Source organism: Venturia canescens, chromosome 10, assembly GCF_019457755.1.
Source record: "Venturia canescens isolate UGA chromosome 10, ASM1945775v1, whole genome shotgun sequence".
NCBI classification, from domain to species: domain Eukaryota; kingdom Metazoa; phylum Arthropoda; class Insecta; order Hymenoptera; family Ichneumonidae; genus Venturia; species Venturia canescens.
In genome coordinates this window covers 4,779,243-4,804,071 of record NC_057430.1, presented here as the reverse complement: position 1 = coordinate 4,804,071, position 24,829 = coordinate 4,779,243, and the positions used below count along the sequence as shown (strand labels likewise).

Sequence of the window (24,829 nt, the reverse complement as noted above, 5' to 3'; positions counted from 1 at the left end):
TCATAATTTTTCAATGGAAATAATGTTTAGGTTGAGTTCATCGCAGAAAATATTTCATTCAGAGTCTTCCACATGATTCGATAGCACATTGCAAAAATTTAGTTGAGTACTTTGCACGTAGTCAGTTGATAGCTTAAATCAGGGATCATCGTAAACTTAGAAAGTGCAACTGTCATTTCCATGGACCATGACGACGTTTATACGGTGCTCTTATTCCGATTTAGTTATATCAATATAGATATAAAAAATACATATCTACCGATATATATAATGTAACGCAACGCTCTTATCGACCTGGCCTGAACGTCGCCCCGCGTCGGTTCGAGCTACCTTAATGAAAAAGAGCAAGTATGAAAGAAATGTGAGAACACGGAATTTTAATTTTAAAAAATTGAACAATTTCGGATTTATTCAATTTCGACCGATTTTCGAATGACATTTTGTTTTTGTCTTATTATCGTGAAATATTTACAATGAAAAATTTTTATATACAATAAAAAACATTATTATTAATTTGACAAGATAGAACCTCAAATTCGCACCACGATCTTTTGAATTATCGATGAAATTACAAAATTTACAAGAATTTCGGTTTTATTTGACATGGACTCATTTAATTCCAAATTTGAATTTAAAAAATTATAATCAAGAAAAATTTACAAAATTTACAAACTTACAAAGAAAAAATAAATCACCCCTGATTCTAGCAAAGCAGAAAAAGAGTAAAAAAAATGAGTCAGAGGATACATCCCCAGGCTATGGGATTGAAATGTCACCGAATCGCTTCGAGAACCTGAGAATCTGCGAGGTTACGTAATTTACCGTCTACGGGCTATGGGATTGAAACGTCGCAGAATCGCTCGGGATACCCCCGTGCAACGAAAATCGGAAAATGTTAGATTAGGTGTGGACCCTGGACTCTAGGATTGAAACGTCGCCGAATTGCTCCGAGATTCCACGCATCCAAGGAAAAGAGGAAAAAGGATTTATGTTTGCTAGGATCAGGGTTTGAGGTCAGCCTTATTGTTCCGAGTAAAAAAATTGAGGAAGGACAGCCTCCCGAATCAGTCGCGCAGCGCTTTTTGTACCTCCTTCTCCCACCACAAAATCATCAAATGCCGAAAATCGTAGTTTTAGATCGGCTCTGCGCATCTTTTTGTAACGCTTTCTATGATTGGCCCGTTGCAATCATGCTCTACCATCGGTTGAGCGGATTATCGTACGATACGCGAAAATTCATTTTTATAATTTTCAGAATTATTTAAAAATAGAAATATCAAAATTTGTCTTCAATAATTATTTAACAATTTTTTACAACGTCTTATCTTACAACAAAATTCCATTAAAAGAGATTTAATTCAAGAACATTCGATCTACGCATGTGCATATCTAATTAGGGTCAAAAGAGCCTAATTACATTATTTTTCGAGATCGTGTTGATTTTAAAGTAATAAAACAAAAAAGATTTTTAATTCGAGTTTTTAATACGTGGCGCCGCTAGTGTCGCGCTCCATCGCTTGTTTCGGGCCTTTTTATTGCCCATCAGTCCGGCCGTCCGGCCATCGCCGGCCAACAGTGACGCGGCTCACCGGTCGTTGTACGCGCCCGGTAAAAAAATATCGCTCCACGTCGTGATGTATTTTGGGATTAAGTTCGGGTTGGAGTCGATTCACGTCGTTCGGGGAAAGCGTTACGCTACAACAAACATATCCGTCTGTATATACAAAACCAGAATAAAAGCGCCGTGTAAATGTAGTCTATATGATATAGATAGCGTTATATATGACGACAGGCGACGTTGCGACATTTTCATGGACCTACAAAATTCCAAGAAACCACAACCATTTGTTGTCTTCAACACAATATTTTTAACTAGGGTGGCCGTTGAACCCTCGTTGCTGACATACTGTTCAAATTTCCGTGATTCAATTGAAATAATTAATGGTTTTAATCTTTGACATCTGATTTAGAAGTACATCAAATTTCAGAATGAAGGGGTCAGTAAGTCATTGTAGTCATGAGTGATGTGTATTTTATAACTGTTAATATTTCAACCGAACCATCGATAAGGGGTCTAATTTCACGAGCGTGAAATATAAAGCTTCGATTATAAGAATCAAGAAAGTGGAGTGTGATTTAAAATCAGCCTCAGTGTTTATACGTCCTCAACATAAAATTTACAACAGGCGTCGCTTGATGAGTCGAGAAAAACAACTTTTTTTTTAAATATCTGTGGAATATATACTTTAGCTGATATTTCCACGATACTGGTACTATTCGGAATGCATATGAATCAACACGATGCACTTAGAGTAAGGGATGTTGGAGAAATTTTCGTAAAAAACTTCAATGAAGCTGAATTGAATCTATTCCAAATATTGCTTACTGAAACTGAATTACGTAAACTACTGTGGAAGTGGTGAAACATATAGTATATTGATATTTCTGCAATTTCTTCTGGAAACTTTTTGTCAGTAGTGTATTAAGGATGATTTTTTTTTTAGTTTTACAACACAATTTGATATTTTGGTAAATAGGAGACACATTCCAAATTCTGAAATGCATTGAACAAAGGTTAGAGTAAGTGTAGCTTATTTGGGATCGCATTATGCTCATTATTTTGTATTCTAAATCAGCTATCTTTCCTCTAGGACTTTTGAAAGCATCGCAATTGTCATGGCGATCTTTAGAAAACAGTTGTTTATGAATTATCATTCCACCTACTCATCATCACATTCGCGAGTATACATATGTACACACATTTGCACATCTAGGTGTAAATATTCGATTGACTCTCGGGATACGCGATTTTGGCGTCAGGTTGCAGCCTATTTAAAAAATTATTAGGCGGCGCTTGCCTAATTCAAGCACCGTGAATATGTAATTTTGTACTATTTCCAAAACGGGACAACTGCATGATCGGAGTTACGCTTGAACGATCAGTTCAGCTAATGTAATGTTTTGGACTTTGATGGCCGACTCAGAGCCTCTTTATTTTTCTTGACAATGTTAATCATTTCGAAAAGAGAAAGTCTACGGCTGCTTTTGTTTATCTGTATTGAACTTCGCAACTTCTTATTTGTGGCACTGCACTATAAAATCTGATCGACACTCTTGATCCACTAATGGTCCACCATTCTGCACTGCTTGGAAATGTAATACCATTTACAGTATCAGTTGCAATTCAACTCACATTTCATCTTTCTTTGATGTGATTACTTTGAATATCGTGAAAATGCTCGCAGATCTGATCTTTTATTTAGCTTATTTTGATGACGCACAGACCAACTATCAAAATTGGTCATTCCAGTACAAAATAACAAATTGTAGTAGCGCTCTCATTCATTCTTGGTAATATCGACCATTCATTCCGTTATATAAGTGACTATTGAGCCAATCGATAGCAAAGTGGTAGCACGCTTTCAGCGAGCCAGAGGGCGGTAGATGCAATTTTACCCACTGGCTTGAATCGTTGATATATGCTCCCATTTGTCATTACGATTCCGAAACATTTTACCTTGTCAGAAAAAAAATCTGCGTTCTTGGGGTTTCACTATTTTTTCAATTATTTCTGCTTAAAATTAATTAAAAATAAATGTGCAACCTCAAATTGTATTGCTCTTCGATCTTTCCCTTAAGAATCTTATTGAAGACAAATAGCCAGAAATATTTTTTCTCTTTTTTCAATCGTAGGATCATCATCGCACCCTCTTCAATGTGGTATCAAATTCGACAAAATTATCGAAAATAGGGTGGACATATGAAATAACTAGAATATATTCGTGAAACGCGTGCTTTATTCTGTTTTCATCCAGACTTATATACAAGAGATTCCACGCCATTAAGCCATCTAACAACTGTGATAAATTTCCAAAGAATCGTAACATTGTTCCTTATGTTTTCAATCACGTAATTCTTTTATCTTCCAAAGTATAGAAAGAGTGTTGTATTTTAAAAAGATAATTTAATTTCCAAATCTCATACTTTTATAAAAAGAAAAAACTGAATTAAGGAGTTTCGATAGAGGCGATACAATATTACCATGCTAAACCATGCTAAAAACATAAAAAATTTCAAAAAGTTCAGAATTTTATCAAATTTGGTGAACATATTGTTTAGTGCCAAATTTGACAATACAAATTTTTTAAGATTTTTCTTCTATACAGTTATCTAGTAATTGACCAATAAAGTTCATGTGTATAAGCATAGCGTTCCATATATATATCTGTTGCGTGACTCACTGACTGACTGACAGACAACGCACGGCCTAAACCACTGAAGTTAGGATCGTGAAATTTGTCACGGTTACTCCTCTCCCATCGTAGACGCTCACTAAGAACGGATTTTGTTCGTTCTCTACCGAAAAAAAAATTATCGCAAATTTTTTTTTTTAACTTTTTTTTTCATTTTCCATACCCGATACACGATTCTATACATGATTAATTGAAAAAGCTATGTAAAGAAATGTAAACGCATACCTGTACACAGTATCACATAGGTCATATGGAAATCTGTGTTGGATACTATTGTGTGCCCAGCGAAGCGGGCATACCTTGGCTATATATATATATATATATATAGGTATACATTCCGGGCATAAGAAATTTGCTTTAATGTGTAATTACTCGATAACTAGGTAGAAGAAAATTTTGAAAAAATTTGTGTTTTCGCACTTGATGTTGAAGAACATTATCACCAAATTTGATCAATTTCTTAATATTTAGACTTCTGTACCGAAACTTCTTAAAAAAAAGATTGAAGAAAATCATATAATCGTCAGTCCATTTTGTGTCTGGCAACCCTAAAATTTCCGACCGTTTTCTTCATTTTCTCACGCATCTCTAAGGTCGTTTATGAAATCATTACTTTTTTTTACCCATGGCATTGGTTTCCTGAAGGTAAACATACTTGTCAGAATATAGATAGCTTTGTTATTGAACAATGAGTGAAAAAAATAAGATAAATTTCTCTTAACCTCAATATTAAATTGAAGTCGAAGTGTACTCCGCTCACGAGATTGGTCAGTAAATTGATGTATCTATAAAACATTTGACATAAAAATTTTTCTGTGTTTCTAGAAACTGCATTGGCATTCAATGCCGATACCGATATTCACAATGGTAAAATAATAATGACACATTATGATAGAACGGTAGCGTGAGTATTTTCCCCGCTTAAATAATCTGAAGGTAGATAGATAGGTTCATTGGAATTTCTATTAAAGTAAATTCAGCTAAAACATAAAATATAATGAGTTAAACTTGAATATTGAATTCGTAATCAAATCTACATTTTTCTTAATGTTGTTAGTGTATTCCACGTATTCGATCAAACGACAGGCATGAATTGGTTATAAAAGATGTACACAAAAAAAACGAAATTACTTTGCAAGATCATGGTGTATTGGATATGTGAGAATAAAATCGTATTGATCACAGAAACGTGTGTCACAAAATTATTGTATGCTACGGATACATAATGAAACGATTTTAAATACAATACCAGTTAAAAGTACCACCGCGTAACGAGGATCAATCTCGTTTGGTTTTCGCAAGTATTGGGCGGGTGAGACGTACGATCCAGAGAGTGTATAACACCGTGAGTGTTGTCCCTTCATTGTTTCTTTTCTTCAGTGAGCTTTCGCTCAATTCTTTCAGTGAGAGAATTATTTTCGTTTTGGTTAATTTCGCATTCTTTTGAGAACGGAAGAAATAAATCGCGATCGATCCCGTAGAATAAATAAAAACTTGAGAAAACGCAGTGACGGTGGCGACTCTGCCACGAGTTGATTTAGACAGTAAAATTATTTATTTACTCGTGTTCCGATCTCGTGAGATTGATCTCTCAAGACACATTGTTATTTAAAATAAAACTGGTTACGTGGCCGTATACGGAAATCTCAAAAAATTTTTTGTTTGTAATTGGTAATCGTTCGTGAAGATTCGCAAGAAAAAGTCGGGATCGAGTGTGTGCAAGAGTGAGTGAGAAGGAGAGAATGGATCGGCATTTCTGACGTGCGCCACGAGTGATAGCTCGGCCAAGCAACCGGATATCGAGAGCTCGGCGATTTTATTTACTCCCAATAATTTTCAACAGAATGAATTCCATTTCTCATGAATTTCTGACCACGATTAGAACCGTGACAAAAAATAACGAACTCGATATAGGTAGCGAGTGTAAGCTCCCGATCAAGTGTATGAAATATGTGGCGTGAGTTTGCGACTTTTCCCGTTTTTTTGATCTTCTTTTCGCGGTTCTTCCAATAGTAAAAATCCTCATCGTGAGTAAGTCATGTAATTTTAACATTTACTTGACAACGCGTGGAAATAATGATTGAACATTTACCATTTCAAACGCAAACCTAAATATATTTAGATTGTAATTGTTAATGATTACTTTATGAGATTTCCAAGAAATATGAATCAACGTAGAACAATTCCCACTTGACATTGGCTGATATCTCAACTAGTTTGAAAAGTATCAATGAAAAAAAAACGCTCATGGATCTCCACAATCCAACGTTTTTGAGAATTCATAGACCATGAAAAACTGTACAAACATTTATCATGAAGAAATAATAACCAGCGAGGTCACGGTCTTGTGAAATGGCGTGGAATGTCTCATGCATTTCTTTGCTTAGCTTGCTTCAAACTTTAATAGTGAACAGTTCGGTTCATTTCGCAACTTGAAAACTTCAATCATTATACTCTAAATTGATGAATACAATTTGAGAAGATATAATAAGCGCATCTTCTCACAACAGGTGATCGCATTGCACTAAAATATAGTAAAGTAAATATATTACAAAAATAAATGATTACCGAATCTATATCGGACTACCGACTAATATAAACCCTTATGAGATTTTCCATTTTCTCGTTTGTTATGGAAGCGTTACCCTGACTTAACCAATCGAGTACAGCATTTTACCTTCATTTTCCAAGCGAATGCTTTTTTTTATTTTGTGGGTGTAGAAATATCACAATTGCAAAGAAAGTAAGATGTGGTAATCTTAAAATCTATTCTTAGTTCAACTTTTGCTCATTGTAAGAAAAACAATTCACCAATATGTTGTGAAGTGCAAAATTTTGTTCTCGATTTGGTTCCCAGTTAATTACGTCATTGCCATGTACAAACACTTTTGTGGTTATCTATAAAATATCGTTGTTGAATGGACAGAGCCTTGTTCAAATTCATTTTGTTGTGTTTTGCTGAGCGGATGAACTAGAAGAAAATAGTAAAAAGTATTCTAGCAGTGCGTATAACTGATACTTATAATTGAAACAATTGAAGTTGGTTGTGTTTTCATCGTCAAATAATTGATGGACACATACGAAATTGAATTTATTGAAAATTGATGAACTCATCCGAATTATCTTTTCAATATATAGTTCCATTATCGTTATACCCGAGTTCTTTTCATTCCAACGAATAAATCCGCCCCATTTTTTAATACGATGGGACTACAGGGGTATTCTACATTCCAGAGAATATTGATTCTTTTATTGTCTTATTCAAAAACACATACTTTCAAAAACGTGTAGTATTTCACCAGGGATCATGTGTTAGAAGTATTGTATAGTGGCTTTTTCTGGTGGGTACAATTTTAAAATTGATGTTTCAAATCATAGTTTTAAATTAGTGCGTTATAATTTTTGAGAATCAAAAAATGTTCGATATTAGTATCGGACACTAGTATCGAATTTTCCCCAAGAATGAAGAATTACCCCTTGACTCAATAAAAACTTAGGAATTTCATAATTCGTAGAAAAAAAAACAGATACAAGCGTTGCCTTGGGCGTACAAAAATTTTTCACAGCACTGCAGGAATTTTACACCGAAGGAAAAGAAACAAATATTGAAAATCGCGGCTAATTCAATGTTCACACGTGTATATCAGGATTAAATGAAGAAATTTTAACAAAAAATGGCTATCTGACTAGCATGGACGTTTGAGTATTAACCTCACATAAATATTATTCACGTATACGCAATTCCGTGTACATCACTTGAAAGCTACTGCAACATCACTAGCCCGATATCAGTCGAAATGGATTTTTTTATGTTTGTTTAATCTCTACCAAGGAGGATATAAAACTATGAGCTTAATTATGAAATACAAGTACTTCAGTTACTTTCTATACCATACGTAAAATATATGCGTGCAAAATTCATTTTTATTCAATTTTCTTTATTTCAAATACCTAATATCTTATCTGTAAAAATCTTTATCTGAGAGAGTTCAGAGGCATTTTAAGTTTCGATGTCTGGAACATGTACGCATGAACAAGCGTACATGATAAAACTGGACTTAACTTTCAAGTCAAAGTCCTAAAGAAATTGCTTTAGGATGCTTCCTTTCCCTCTTCCATACTCTTGTGGAAAATCTTTCAGTAGATAAGATAATAAATGATGCCCGAAAACTGAGCAAAATACCGCAATCTCTATTGACGTAATCTATGTCACTCCCGTTTAATTCATATCTCCCGCGCAGTACCCGCTTCTGTGTATTATGCGCAATATATTATACCTGTGAGTACGCGGCGGCTGTGGTCTCGTTACTCTTACGCTAATAGAGATTGCAGTGTATTTACTTGATAAGGATATCTATATTGCTGTTATTAACTTTCCATAAACGAAGTATCCGTGATATATTGTCTTCCATTTATTATTCTTCTTTTTCTTCTCCCATTCGATGTTTAATGCATACGAGATCCAACATAGACTCACGAGCTCGATTCATTCGCTACACAAATCATCGATGGGAACTGTTTATTCTGTAATAGAAAAAAAACCACAATCAGAACAACATTATTTTTTAATTCAAAAGCATTACAATACATCGCAAGAGGATTAGTGTACTGTAGATAATTAGAATCATGATAGCAACTCGAGGTAGGTTCATTGACAAAAGAGAGTTCGCCTCAAGACGCTCTTCCAGAGATTTGTGCGTATTAGTAATAACGAAACAATTATAGCAGTTTGGCGTCTGAAATGAGTATTTATTATAAATGGACAGATCCATTACTCCTCGACTGCAGCCTGTGCGCTTGGGTCAGCGATTTGGCTGCCGATTATTTCCTGAATAGTAGGTTGCAAAACAAGACGATCCTCCAAATTTGATGTGCACGCATGAAATTTTGACCACTGTAGAATTTTTCAAAATTCCTAAAAAGTCATTTTTTTAATCCATTTCGATGATTTTTTCATGCAAGCCCCATGAGGTTTAAAGATTCGTATGAAATGGCATTTTCCTTTGTGAACCTTCTACTTATGAGAAAAAAATACTTTTTCACCCCAAACAAAAATCCGGTTGAATAAGCACCCTTTTCTTAAATTACTATCTTTACGAAATTTCCTGCATATTTGAAACGTGTCCGTAGCAACAATTTTTCACGTAGACGGCTTTAATAAGGCTCTGATTTTCCATCTAGGTATATTTTTGCGTGTGTTGCATACACGAATATTTATATATTACCACGTTCCTTTCAAGACACAGCCTCTCAAGGTATTTGATTTTTTTAAAATCGTTGTTTTCAAACATCTGAGAACTTGTTCTATCTTAATAGGATGGTTTGAAATTTTCAGGAAATGTTCCTCATTCTATACCCAAACAATACTGAAAATGTTCAGAACAGGTTTTAGTTGGTTAGTGAGCTGTGAATTTTCTAAATGTTGCAATTTCGCGTATTTTTTTTCACGTTTACGGCATTATCAATAACTATTTTAATTACATGTAGTGAATTTACTCTAATTTTATATCAAGTTGAAATAAAACACATAGAACGCCGTGAAAGTGAAGACTTGTTGCATTTTGCTGATGCGACAAATTATTTCTGCTACGCACCCGCTTTAGCAGCAAAAACTAATTAATAATGATGCTTGGTAACGATCCGTGACAACGAATAAACAAAATCATGGCAACGAATAAAGGCTTCACATTTCGATATATGTACGTGTATGAATTGTGACAGTTTTTTTTTATTGGACACCGTCCAATGGAAATAAGAGTAGAATCAAAAACTCCGAGAAAACATTCTCACGTCTTTAACGCCCGGTACTCCGACCACATAGCGACGTCGCAAAGCTTTTATAAGGAAAAAAATCTATACGGTACACTCAATTTACCCCAAGCGATCGATTTTGCTTTTTTTTTCATGCGAATAGTCCCCGGGATAAGGGAAAGAGGTTGAAATTAGGAAAGATCCAGAACTCGGAAAACGGCTCATCGTTTCGTCGAAATATTTCAAACGTGGGTTCACCCGTTTAGCTGTTTCCAGGTCGGACTTCTTCCAGGTTGATAGTCCAAGTGAAAGGCGAGAGAGAAAACCAGAGGGGAAACATTCGAAAACATCGGCGTACTTCGAGCAGGGCTCGTACACGAACAGGCCAAGGAAACTCATACCATCGCATCGTTCTTATCTTCGAATATTCTCGAAAATTCGGGAAATCATCGACGACACATCGAAACCACAGGGGAGTCTCGTCAATAGGGGCGTCGTACCGTAACGTGAAAAAAACGTTCTGTCATTATAACCACGCGAACGTTTAGAAATTTTATGTAGTGTAATAATATTGAAGAAAAAATATGTGTGGTTATATGTAAATGCAATCAAATAAATTTTGAAAAACTTTGGTGAAGTAAAAGTGTCTTGTCTAAAAAATCCAATGCATTGTTGTCAAATTTTCTTTCACTTAGTTTGGCTATGTTCACCGGACCCTTTTTCCCATCTTCGTAGCTTACAGTATATCCATACCAATTTCTATTCATTCTCTAGACAATATGAGGGACATTCGCATTTCTATTTCCTTATATTGATTTCAACAATATAACTAGAAAAATTTAGATACAGTATCATGTACACAGATCCATAGTATCAAAGTTTGTATTACTGGTATGCAGCGAATACCTGTAAACTTCGATATTTCTGTAAAGCGGCCGTTGTGCAAATGATTTCATTTTTTGGTTTCGACTGTAGTATATAAACGGAGAAATTCATTACTAACGTTTTCAGTCACTTATTTCTGAATATTTCGAAGGCCAATGCGCAAATACATCAAACAATTTTGGGTTCTGTTTGCTTTTAACTGCGCTGTCTTTATTACTTTTCGTATTGGCATCATTAAGTTAATGAATCTGTGGTACTCTTTTTGTCTGTAAGAAAATGAAAATGAATGAACCGCAGCGGATACTTGTAAATTTTGAAAATTCTGTGTATTGACATGTGCGCGATATATTATCACTTCACATTTTTGATTATGGAATATGGACTGTAACAAGATTTTCCCGGGAAGGTACGATCTGTCCCGTCTCGGCTCACTCACCTCGCCTCACGCTACTCTCCAGCTACGGGGATGAACTGGGCGCCAGGTACCAAGTACCGTCGAATTAATCGACTTGATTTTCGTCAATTCTCGTGATGGTAACGCAACGCAAAATTAAAGTCTAGAGTGCACGAGGGGAACGAGTGACCGAGGACGGTCCGACTACTCAGCTCATCTGAGATACAAAAGGTAGAGGGAGGGTCCTTGGGACAAAGTAGCGATCACAAAAGAAATAGCCCACAACAAAATATAAAATTCAAAACAGTATGCGTCATTTATTCACAATTTTTAGCGGAAAACAAATTATACAGGAGAAAAATACGAGATCGCCAATTAATGTTCAACAAAATAATATTTCAGGAAACGATAGTTTAGGTTCGCCAGTTAAACGAAACAAGATAATAATTCGGAAAAATGGTAATTTTAATTCGCCATCGCGTTGGCCCTGTTTACAAGTAGGTAACTAAACGTCGCCAACGACCTACCCGAGTTCGCAAGGTAACTACAGGCAATAGGCAATAGGTAATAGGTAACTGCTATGACGGAAATTGTAACGCATTGGTCACTAAGGCAGGGTAGGCAACAAAGTGACCACGGTGAGACAATTCCAGGTAGATTACGCGGGTGTCGTAAGTAGCGCAAAGGCAAAAGGTAATCGACACCTGGTAATTTACTACCCAATAATTCATCCGCGAGCTAACCTACCACACGGCGACAGAAATCACAAAAGATAGAAGTCCGCGATTTTGGGCAATGCACGGACGCAACGCGAAAGACAAAAGATAGGCGAAATTATGATCGACGACGGAGAATAACGCAATTTTACAATAGAATGCTTCAAAAGAGGTAACAGAAAATACGTCGATCGTGAGACAAGAAATAATACAATAGCAGGTACGAAAGAATGCGCAATATAAAAGAAACAAGAGAAAAATACTGAAAAATAATGCCTTGACTAACCGCCGTACATCCCGAACGCGACAATGAGAAAGAGAGAGAAAGAGAGAGAGAGATTGGGAAGTAGCGGCCGCAATCTCGCTCGCTACTTCGCCACACAGGTCTCCCTCAAAGAAAAGGCCACCAGGCAACAAAACTCAAAGAAAACCGGAACTAAATTCCGAAACAATACGCTCAACTCTACCAAAGAACCCGGGGAGAAAGAGTAGTGGGCTTACCGAGGAGATCACTCGTCGCACCCGAAGAAAAGACAAAAGAGACCTAGATGACTGCAGACTCGGACTTCTGACTCGCCGGTGAGGTGATCGGAACAAGACTCCTTGTGCGAACGAGTGGTCCTCAATATTCGGCGCCATCCCCCCCACTAGACCCACGAACCGCAGCGCTCACACGCTAGGCGTGAGCCAGAGCATAGGCTCGTAGTTCACGCTTTCGCGGGAATTCAAATTAAGAAGCGCCACGTCGGTAATTTGCCTCCCTGTTGCTCTCACCTCTCCCATCCGTTTGAAACATTCCTCCCGACTTAATTACCGTGATTCGAGTGCCTTTCCTCTTGGGGATCCGGCGGGCAGCTCTGAAGGACCGAGGAGAGGCCTCCCTCATGACTTCGGACGTCTAGAAGTCATGGTGGGCCCACGACAAAAACCACCAGGCAAAACAGCACCTTGGCTCCAGAAAACTCCCCCGAATCCCACCTGACGAGGCGCCGTATCGCACGGACCGTGGCACCCGAATTTACGGTGTAGCGGACGGTGTAACTATCGGTTACTGCAGCGGGAGAGGCACGGGCGGCGTTCAACGAATGGCCTATGCCAGCGTGTCCTCTCAGCCGTCCACTGGTCGAGAATGATGCTCGTAACTCGAAGACGGTGTGGCAGGGTGTTTCTCGCGAACGAGATCGGGTCGAACAACAGCAAAGCATCGTCACAATAAAAGACGGTTCGCAAACCCAGCCGCGGAGGCGACACCAAATGTCCCAAAACGACAATGAAATTTTACTTTACATAAACGTCAGATTAAATCCAAAAATAGACAACGAAATTCTCTCTCTTCCTGCCACGTAGGTAACAGGTAGCTAAAATTAACTAAAATCTCTCAAATCGGTAATGTAGGCGGTTTTTCGAACTTAATACAATAATTACGCAATAATGAGTCCGGCTCCGACCAACACCCGACGAGTCGAAAAGTCGTGGAAAATGGGCCGTAAACCCGGTCCACTGGTCGACACAATTCGTACGAGTGGCGGGGCAAAATGTCACGTCACAGGACATACATAGACAATAAACATTACAGAAGAAATATAAAACATGGACATTAGGGTGGCCCTTAATATGGGTAAAAAAAAATTGATCGCACCGTCCCCCAAAACGGTTCCAAATGATAAAAAAAAAATCTACGCAAAGCCGTAGCTATGGCCGGTAAGAGGAAGACGTGCCTGTAAACATGAACTTGGATTTAAATATCAACTTTTCTGCATGATTGGAGAAACTTGGATTTTTTAAATCTGGTTTATGTGTCAATTTTTTTCCCTACTTTCCGAAGCTATTGTATATTAGTATTCAATATACAGATCAAATAATAAGGACTTCCATACTACACTAACAAAAAAAAATTAAAGGGTCAAAAGGTTTTTTCGAATTTTTAGTGATTTTTCAAAATGGTGCATTTCAGTGAAAAATGGTCGTATCGAGGTCTAAAAAAAACGCATTTTAAAGCTTTAAGTTTCTAATTTCAAGATCTTATAACGAAAAAAATGTAGAGCTACATGTTCTGCACAATTTTGAAGCTTTAAGTTTCTAATTTCAAGATCTTATAACGAAAAAAATGCAGAGGTACATGTTCTGCGCAATTTTGAGAAAAAATGCGAGAAAAAAATTTGCAAATTTTTATGCTTTTTTTTTCTATTCCACAAACGTAGATTTATTTTTTTCAACTAAGCCATGGTATGGACTGGTTTATTCAGCGTCAATTTGCTTTTTTAAAAACTTCGGTAGGACCATTTTTTGTTGAGAAGTTCAACTTTGAATCAAGGACTCTTTTGTCTTTGATCGACGATATCTCGGCATTTGGCATTTCGGTATTTGGGCATTAAATTAGAATAACAATATCTTAATTGCAAAATCATTCTGGGAACGCTTGAAGTCACAAAACTCTTTAGCCGGCACAGTTGGAGGTGTAACATGATTCTCTGCAGAAATCAAAATTTATTCAAAATTCTTGGCTATGCTAAAATGATCTCATATTTTTTTTACTATCTTGATTTCCCTACTACGTCATTTTAGCAATAAATAATGGGAAAGGAAATTTTTCATTTACTGAAAATATATTCGAAACTAAAGAGGCGGTTTTTTAATACTTGGCGTTCTTTTTTTACTTTTTTGAAGTATTTTTATAGTGATTTCGCTTTTATTTTAGAAGAGTTACAATTACTAAATATTTTGGAAAATTATACATTTTTTCTTATTTCCAAAAAATTTTTTACAAATGATTTGTTTAAAGTTGAGTAAGTACCTTCAGGTAGCGAAAGCAATCAACGCTATTAAATAGTTATTTTTTCTACGTTGACGGACAAAAATTGTTTAGTCAATTTCAAATGATGTAAATCTTGTCTATATTAGAATGGTCTTATATTTTTTTCCCTATCATGAAACAAATAATGAAGAAGAAAATTTCAAATTAACAATGATAATATGTGAAGATCATTCAAAACTAAGGTTGCGGTCTTTCAATATTTGTCGCTCTTTTTTTTTACTTTTTTTCAAGTGTTTTTACTACCGGGGAAAAATTTTCGAATAAAAGACCAAAAATGTTCCGCGCTCTTTTTTCTTCTACTAGACCACTGGTTCAGATCTCGGATGCAAGAAGTCGCATTTTGAAAGGAAGACATTCACCTTTACTTTGGTTCATTCGAAAAGTCACTACGACCCTTTTTACGGGTGCTACGTCATTTCGAAAGACGTTGATTTTTGATTTGTTGGATTCTCCTTTCAATTGGACCGCGTTTTCACATGAAATTTTTTCTCCTCAATTCCACGAGCGAATCCTCAAAAGTTGAGGTTTTAGTTTCAATTTTTTTATTGGAAACAATTTTTTTCGCTCAATCATCGCGTTTTTAGCGAAAGAAAAATTTTGAAAATTTCCGCGTATCGTAAGAAATATTAGATTGCACACGATATTTCAAGCATAAGAAGAGTTGCGTCAGCGATTGTTTATTTACTGATTTTTTTTTTACATTTTCCTCCGTCCAATTTCCAGTGAAACTTCAAGTACCTTGATTGTCGTAACTCTGAAACAATGTGGTTTTTTTATGAAATTTGAAGGGAGAGAAAAGTTTTACCTTCTATTCAATTTCAGCTCATGAGAATGTTATCAGATTTTTAACATTTTTTACTTCAAACAGTTATGGATTGATCTAGGTTTTTCGAGAATCATGAAGTCGTATTAGAATATCCAAAATAGAAAAAGTATCATTTTTATTTTTGAATTTTTTATTGAACGATTTCTTTTATAAGACATGGCATGAAGTACTGAAGAGCATTCCTGAAAAACTCGTAGAAAAGATACCATGGATTGCGTAAAAAGCATCCATCAAATGTTTGTCTCATATCGAAGAAACTACCTTTCTTATGCAGCACTTTTTTCCAAATCCGCAAAATTCACAAGTTTCTAAAAAATGAGCATCGGCGTCTCATATCAGGTATAACCTGTTGACTGGTATATACAAAAAAAAAGTCGGGTCAGTTCTGGTAATAATGTATCATATGCGTACATATTGAAATCTCGTTTTTAATTTTCAACCGATTGGGACGAAAAATGGTTTACAAGGGTTTTTTGTGTCACTGAATCGAGTTTCGGGCTTAATTTTTACCTTGAAAGAGGTGAAAATTGAGCGTTAAGGCTGACATTGTTAGATTTTTCAATGAAAAGTTATTATGCGATATTACCCGAAAATTCCAAGTTCCACACTAGACTCTTTTGTCGAAATAAAACTAAATTCACTATCCCCAAAGAGATGAATAATAAGGGTTGGGGTGAAATTTTCAGATTTTTCAATGTGAAAGTTTTTTATATTACATGGAAATTGCAAGTTATTTAGGACACTAAACTATTTTATTGAAATGAAAAAAAAAATCACTATTCCCTAAGAGGTGAAAAATAAGGTTTGAGGGTGAAATTTCCAGATTTTTCAACGGGAAATTTTATGCTTTTCCACATAAAAACTATATATTTTTTGTCGAGCATGACAGTCCTTTATCAAAATAAACCAAAACTCCCGATCTGCCAAGGGGTGAAAAATGAGGGTTGGGGTGCATTTCGATAGAAGAGGCTAGTGTTCTAAAAAACTCGAAATTTTCATGTAATATAGCACAAAAACTCCCTATTAAGAAATCTAAAAATTTCATCCCCAAACCTTATTTTTCACCCTTTCGCAGGTAGCGAATTTTATTTTACTTCGATGAAAGAATCTGGTACCCTCAAAAACGAACATTTTTTATGTAATATAATATAAGAATTTCCCATTGAAAAATCTGAAAATTTTACCTCCAACCCTCATTTTTCACCCCCTCGGGGATCGTGAATTTTGTTCATTTTCATCCTAAAAAATTTGGATTTTCCATGTAATATAACATAAAAACATGCCGCTGAAAAATCGGATATATTCACTTTCAACCCTCATTTTCATCCTTTTCGAAGGTAGGTACATGAAAATTAAGATTGGGAATGAAATCAGCAACCTCGAAAATCCCCAGAAACAAATTTTCAGGTATTTCGGTAATTTATTGGCTCGTACCAGTTTTGGCACGGAAACCAGAAAAAAAAAGCTTACCAGTCAACCGGTTAATAATAAAAAATCAAATGTAAAAATGAAATTTTTTCCACTGTGTATATTCTAATACGGCTCTATAGTTCTCGAAAATTCCAGATCAATTTATTAACGTACAATGTAGAAATTTTTGGTTGACAAAAATTTGCAAAAAAATCTGATAAAATTTGAATGTGTTGGAATTGAAAAAGTAAAATTTTTTCTCTCAAATTTTCCAAAAAACCCCATTGTTTTACTTATTGAAATTTCGAACTGTGCGAAATCAGAAGGCTCAAAATTCCGAAAATCCAGCCGGTACTACATAAATATAGATATATTGCACTAGAGCGATTCTCGAAATTTCAAGCCATCTGATTTCTCACAGTTCGGAATTTCCACCCGGCCCCGTTTTACTGCAGTTACCACTATCAATGTATCCGAAGTTCCGCTGAAAAATAAATTAAAAAAAATATATCGAAAAATTGAGGAGACAAAATTTTTTATCTGAACTTGCGGCCCAGTTGAAAAAGAAATCAAACGAACCAAAATATCAATGTTTGTTGAAACGATATAGTACCCGTAATGAAAGTCGTAGAGACTTTTCGAATACATCAAATTAAAGCTAAATGCCTTCCCTTCAAAATGCGCCTTGTTGGATCCAAATATCCAAACCAGCGGTGCAGTAGCATTAAAAAGAACGTAAGAACATTTTTGGATATACGTATAGATCTCTCGCCACGTTACGACGAGTGGGAGAGAGAGGGAACGAGTGTACGCGCGCTGTCTCTCGCGCTCGATCGGGCGCGAATAGAGGGGATATCGCGTTCAGTGGACTGGGCGAAACGAAACGGGACAAAAGTCACGTTTCGTGCAAAGGACGTATGTCCAAAGGTAATCAAACGCTACTTAAGTCTTTCTGACTCCAAGCGACTAGCGCGTACCGAAACACTCGATTTTAATCGTCTAAATCATCATATCTCGGTGTTGCGTGAAGGATCTGGTGTTGGTGGGGAGAAAATAAATGACACAATGCGTAGCGGAATAAAAGTGTAAAAAAGGTTTTATTGCTCGTAGAGTGACGTGGACAGTATGCCCACTATTGAAAATAAACCCGAACCGATGCAGATTACCCGAGTGAGAAGAGCCGGTCAACGTCGAACGAGGCTCGTTCGACGAAGCTACGATGAGCGCTCGAAGCGTGCTTTCGCGTGCCCGATAGTTATCGTGAGAAATACCCGCAATCAATGAGAGAAAAGTCCGAATGAGTAACCCAGTTTGTTCCCGTGAATGTCCTGAAGATATTGAGCGAAGTATTTTTGGTGAAACACCGTAATTACCGGAGAGATTTAGCCGAAAGTTAAACTTGAACGGAGAAGCACGTCAGCACGCTGAACGACCGGATCTAGACTAGTCAATCAATATGGAGATCGATGAAGACGCGCCGTGGGCATGCGCCCCACGTCGCGTCGACCACACCCGAATTGCGTGTCCAGTACGTGCTGACCCCCCGCAAGAGCGTGAGAACTAGAGCACGAAAAGCCCGTTGTCTCATGTTTCCCGAATTCCCGAGCCTGCGAGCTAGCGACGCCCGCGGTGGGGCGAGCACTCGATCCCGAGAGCGCTCGCCGGCACCGAAGCCTCGCTAATTCCCGAACACTCGGGATTGAATGAACGGATTTACTTGCAACATAGATCAATTGAAAGAGAAAAATCGTAAAAAAATCATCATCAATTTTCAGATTTTTAACAGCAATGGTTTATCCGTGAGAATAGTTTGAAAAACATTATGACGTCATAAATCGACATATTCGCGTATATAAGAGTGCGGCAGGGCTCGCGCTGATTTTTCTTTTACACTTTCGTTTTTTTTTTAATACTTGGCGTCGAGCCGCTACCGCGTCTCTTGATACTAATATACAATAGCTTCGGAAAGTAGGAAAAAAAAATTGACACATAAACCAGATTCAAAAAATCCAATCATGCAGAAAAGTTGATATTTAAATCCAAGTTCATGCTTACAGGTACGTCTTTCTCTTACCGGACATAGCTACGGCTTTGCGTAGATTTTTTTTTATCATTTGGAACCGTTTTGGGGCGCAGTGCGATCAATTTTTTTTTTTACTCATATTAAGATGATAGATCAGTCGGTAATCACAACCATGAGTGCGAGAGAGATTGCTGCAAATTTTGAAAAGGAAATTTTTCCACATCGTTCGTCTGATCGAAAAAATAAAAATGTCATTGGATTTTTGTAATCGTGCTGCGTACGATGACATTTTTATTATTATCGGACGAACGATGTCAAAGAGTGACAACTTCAAAAATTCGAGGTGTGATTACCGACTGATCCATCATCCTAGGGGACATATATAAATAATAAGTAATAGAGATAATGAAAAATAATCATAAATGTTACAAAAAGTCAGCGGTGACTCATTTGAGAATGGCACAACATTTTATGGTTTTAGAATGCAATACATACATAAAAAAATAAGCAATTGCGTTGATCTGGACACACTATTCATTTTCTTGCTCCAATGGGATCTCGATGGGTACATGCAAAATTTGAAAATTTGGTGCATCGACATATGTGCATTTACTTTGCATCTCTGGGTATAATGATATGAATAAAAAAGAATACTTCAAAAAGATATTGCGAACCCCATTTTCGAAAAAAAATAAAAATTTCTAGATTTGGAATGCAATATATTGTAACGTAACGCTCTTGCCGACCCCGGGCCTGAACGCCGCCACGCGTCGGTTTGAGCTACCTTAATAGAAAAGGAGCAGGTATGAAAGAAACGTGAGAACGCGGAATTTCGATTTTGAAGAATTTAACAATTCCAATTTATTCAATTTTGATCGATTTTACAGAATCATTGTTTTTTTTTTATTTATTATTGTGATTGCGTTCGCCAATTGTGAGAAATTTTGTTTCATTCGCCGTTTCGAATTTGAACAATTTTCAATTTACACGTTTTTCGCTTATTTTCAAAATAAAAAGAAAAAAGTTTCGATAATCGAAAAGTGTTTTCGATTTTATACAAAAAAATTATTATTATTATTATTATTATAAATGGGATATTATAATTGGGATGAGTTGTTGTGAAAGAACGAGCGAAACAGCGGAGGTAGAAAAAAAGAAAAAATGAAGTCAGAATAAACAAACCAAAATAGAAGGAAGACGTAAAATAATTCGATGTTCAATAATTACAATTAATTTATCAATTCAATAAAGTTTATTTGTGATTGTTCGTTTCCAAAATTTGTTCCCGTTTAATCTTTTGTCTAATGACTAATACTCAGACCCTACAAATGGGGGCTTGTCCGGGATACTGAGTCGATAGACGAAAGTTAACGTGAACGAAACTTGCAAATGTAAGACATCGTCAAGTCGGAAGTCGTCGAGTCGAAAAGTTGTCAAGTCGAAAAGTCGTCAAAGCGAAAGTAAGTCAAAAGTCGTCAAGAAATGGTTTTAGAAAGATCGAAAAAAAAAGTAGGAAACGAGGAGAGACGACGCTAGGTTAGTACAAGAAGATAGAGCACAACCAAGCAATGCAAGAGATCGAGGTGATAGGCCAAATGCATGCGAGATGGACCTTGCGAAAATAAATGCAGTGGATGAAACGAAGCAAGGCGCGAAGAAAAAAATATTCGCATGTTCGACTCCAAACGAAAAGACGACGATAACTCAGCTAAGAAATCAACTAGAGCAATTGAGGTTACCAACCATGGGTAAGAAAGCTGAGCTAATAAATCGGCTGAGACAATATAAAGGAGAAGATCGGCAAGAAAAAAATGAAAATATGAAAGGAGATGAAGAAGAAGAAGAGGAAGAAGATGAAGAAGATGAAGTGGCATCAATTGCATCCTGTCACGAAGAAACATCAGAAGATGAAGACAATTATCTAAGTGACATTGGAGCGATCGGTGTGCAAAGAAGAAAACGAGGAACAGCAGTAGAGAGACTGGGCAATTATGCGAATTTGTTTACAATTAAAGACGTGGAAGGAAGTATCTCTAATTTCTCCGGCGATGACAAATTTTCAGTTGAAAAATGGATCGATGAGCTTGAAGATGTGTCAACATTATTGCGATGGAATGATCTTCAAAAGGTAATTTATGCAAAAAATTATTAAAGGGATCCGCTAAACAATACATCGCATTACAAAAAGGAGTGATATCGTGGAAATTATTAAAAAAAACGACTGGTGAGTGAATTCGAGACGAAAATAAACAGTGCTCTGGTACATTCGCAACTGTCAAAACGTAATAGGCTATCAAATGAAACTCCGAGACAATACAATTATGCAATGTATACGATTGCAAATCAAAGTGATATTGAAGAAGAAGCCGTGATGCAGTATATCATTGACGGAATACAGGATGAAGAAACTGCAAAAACAATTTTGTACAACGCGGACACGATCGGTGAGCTTCGAAAAAATATAGAACGCTACGATAGAATGAAAGAAAGATCGGGAAATAAAATGCAAAAAGAACAGGTGAGAAATCAATTGAAAACTGTCATGAAAGATTATAAGAATAATAAACGAAAAGGAATGAAAGTACAAAATTGTTTTGGATGTGGATCAAGCGAACATATGGCACGAGATTGTCCGAATAAAAATGACGGACCAAAGTGTTTTAAATGTAACAAGTTTGGACACATCGCAACGAAATGTGACGAGCACGGAAAAACGAAAGACAGTATTGTGAAATCGGTAAATGTAGTGTCACAATTAGCGACGGATGATGAAATAGTTGTAGAAGTAAATAATATAAAAATACGTGCAATGCTAGACACAGGTACGATTCATACGCTGCTAAGATACCGTGAATACGAGAAAATTGGCAGTTCCCCACTACAAGAGACATTCAGCACATTCGAAAGGTTGGGAAACGCACATGTCAAGGCCATTGGAGCTTTCCGTACAATGATTAAGGTACAGGGTGATGATCATAATGGTGAAATATATGTTACATCCATAAAAAAAACTTTAAAACAAATTTATTCAAAACATTGTAAAAAAATTTATTTAAAAAAAAAATACAATACAATCCGAAAACAATTTCACAAATCTTGAAAAAACATTATCTTTAAAAAAAAGTAATCTGTATCTATTTTTTGAAGTGTCCAAAGAATCAAATAACAAGTAAAAAATATAAAACCGAAAAATCGCGCTTGAAATCATTTTGGAAACCGATGCCTCATTCTTCTTATTTGATTCGAACAGCTAAATCAATTTTAAAAAATTCCATCTAATTTACGTGCAGCATTAAAATTTATTATATCAATTCGAGGCCAAGTATTTTTTGATAAATTGAAAAAAGTTACCACTTGAGTTACGTGCAGCACTAAAGTGTATGATATCAATAGAAGGACAAGTAATTTATGAGTAACTCCAAATTTCAACATTATGGAATTGTTCTAAGAAGCTTTTGAATTCAAAGAAATCACATGCGAGCTAGTCATTTCTTACTCTATGGTGGCAGAAACTTATTAGAAAATCGATTCTTTTCAGACTTATCTTTGAATATAAGTTAAAAGTACTTGTCCGGCCCATCACTTTCCATTAAAATTGTTTATTCAAATAAAAATCAGGGCTTTTCTAGAACTGATGGAGTACAAATATTCATGCAGAGAGAATTAAGAGAGATATCTTCAAGTAATTTTCCTTTAATTGCACTAATTTAATAAGAATGGAAATGAACTGCCCTATAAAATACAAAGAATGTTATTCTGCATCGATGAATAAAAAACATTTTGCACGTTAAATATGTTCAAGCTTCCAAAATTACTCCCCAGTTTGTATTGCAATGACGGCAACTTTTACTTCTCAATTCTTCCAGCGAACGAATTTCATTCGGTATAACTAACCTATACTATTATTAAGAATATTAAACTAATAATAAAACGCATTTCAATAATTTTTTTACCGGATTCTGCCGTACAATTTCGTTTTTTTATGATTGATTTTCATTTGAATGTATAGTGATGGGCCGGACAAGTACTTTTAACTTATATTCAAACATAATTTGTATCGATCCAATCGACGTCGAATATTGCGAATAATACCAGAAGCTCCTGAGAGTCTGAAAAGAATCGATTTTCTAATAAGTTTCTGCCACCATAGAGGAAGAAATGACTAGCTTGCATGTGATTTCTTTGAACTCAAAAGCTTCTTAGAACAATTCCATAATGTTGAAATTTGGAGTTACTCATAAATTACTTGTCCTTCTATTGATATCATACACTTTAGTGCTGCACGTAATTGAAGTGGTAACATTTTTCAATTTATCAAAAAATACTTGGCCTCGAATTGATATAACAGAACCAGGAAAAAAATTCTATAGAAATAATAAATGAAAAATTGAAAAGTTCAAAAAAATTCAACAATAAAAAAATACCGAAAAAATTCTGTAAAGAAAAATAAAAATTTTCAAAAAAATTCATAAATATTGAAGACATTGAAAAATGTACTATCCAAGTTACATGTAGTATAAAAATGTATGATATCAATTAGAGGCCAAGTTTTCATTGATAATTTGGAATATTTATTGAACAAATCGGAAACTTTAATTGAAACTCATGATAATTATTTTCAAGAAAAAAGTTAATGAAAAAAAAGTCATAACGGAAGTTACGTGCAGTACTAAAATGTATTATATCAATTCGAGGTCAAGTATTTATCGGTTATTCGAAATATAATCTCCGGCGACAAATGAGCGTTGAGAATCCTTGTCGGGCTCACAACGTTTTATCAAAATTACTAAAAAATTAATGGAAATGAAATCATTAAAAATTCACATGAAAGTCATTCGTTACTTTAACAAGGTACACACTTTAAAGAATCGATTCCCCTCCGATTTTCAGGATCCCCTGGTATTATTCACAACATTCAACGTCGATTGGATCGGTACAAATTATGTTCAAATACGTCTTAAACGTACTTGTCCGGCCCATCACTTTTTATTCAAATTGCTCATTCGAAAACAAATCAGGGCTGCTCTAAAATGACAAATATAATAAAATCGATAGAAATAAAAATAATATCTCCAAGTAATTCGAACTTGATTGTTCGCAAGTTCGTATAGCAATATCCACTTCTCATTTTCTTCAGTGAACACATACCATTCGGAAAGAACCAATGAAAATGAGAAATAATCAGGCACATTACAAGAAATTTTCGAACCTACTCAGCCATGCAATGTTTTTTTTTCTATAGTCACGTACACATTTTGATAAATACCACTAGTCGAGTACGACACGTGGATTCCTGGAATTTGGAGAAAAATTATTTTGTTGTGAATTCTGACTTCATATGATATAAATAGATTAATCAACTTTATCTTTCATTTTCGTTTCATTTTGACAAGAGCGATTCGAAGGAAAATTATTTTCTCGGGAATTACTGTTCCTTAATATTAACACATGCATTAACTTTGTTTTTGATTTGTTTTCGAATGAGCAATTTGAATGAAAAGTGATGGGCCGGACAAGTACGTTTAAGACGTATTTGAACATAATTTGTACCGATCCAATCGAAGTTGAATGTTGTGAATAATACCAGGGGATCCTGAAAATCGGAGGGGAATCGATTCTTTAAAGTGTGTACCTTGTTGAAGTAACGAATGATTTTCATGTGAATTTTTAATGATTTCATTTCCATTAATTTTTTAGTAATTTTGATAAAACGTTGTGAGCCCGACAAGGATTCTCAACGCTCATTTGTCGCCGGA

At 35.7% G+C, this 24,829-nt stretch overlaps 1 protein-coding gene across 1 annotated transcript in view; it reads right to left on the bottom strand.

Annotated features, from left to right (window-relative positions):
• Positions 1 to 3,779: 3,779 nt before the first annotated feature.
• Positions 3,780 to 24,829, bottom strand: part of LOC122416908 (uncharacterized) — a 210,762-nt gene continuing 189,712 nt past the window's right edge. Inside the window, exon 4 of the mRNA XM_043430058.1 lies at positions 3,780 to 8,777. Within this exon, the coding sequence (XP_043285993.1) occupies positions 8,727 to 8,777 (51 nt within the window). The 3' untranslated portion in view covers positions 3,780 to 8,726. The remainder of the gene's footprint in view (positions 8,778 to 24,829) is intronic.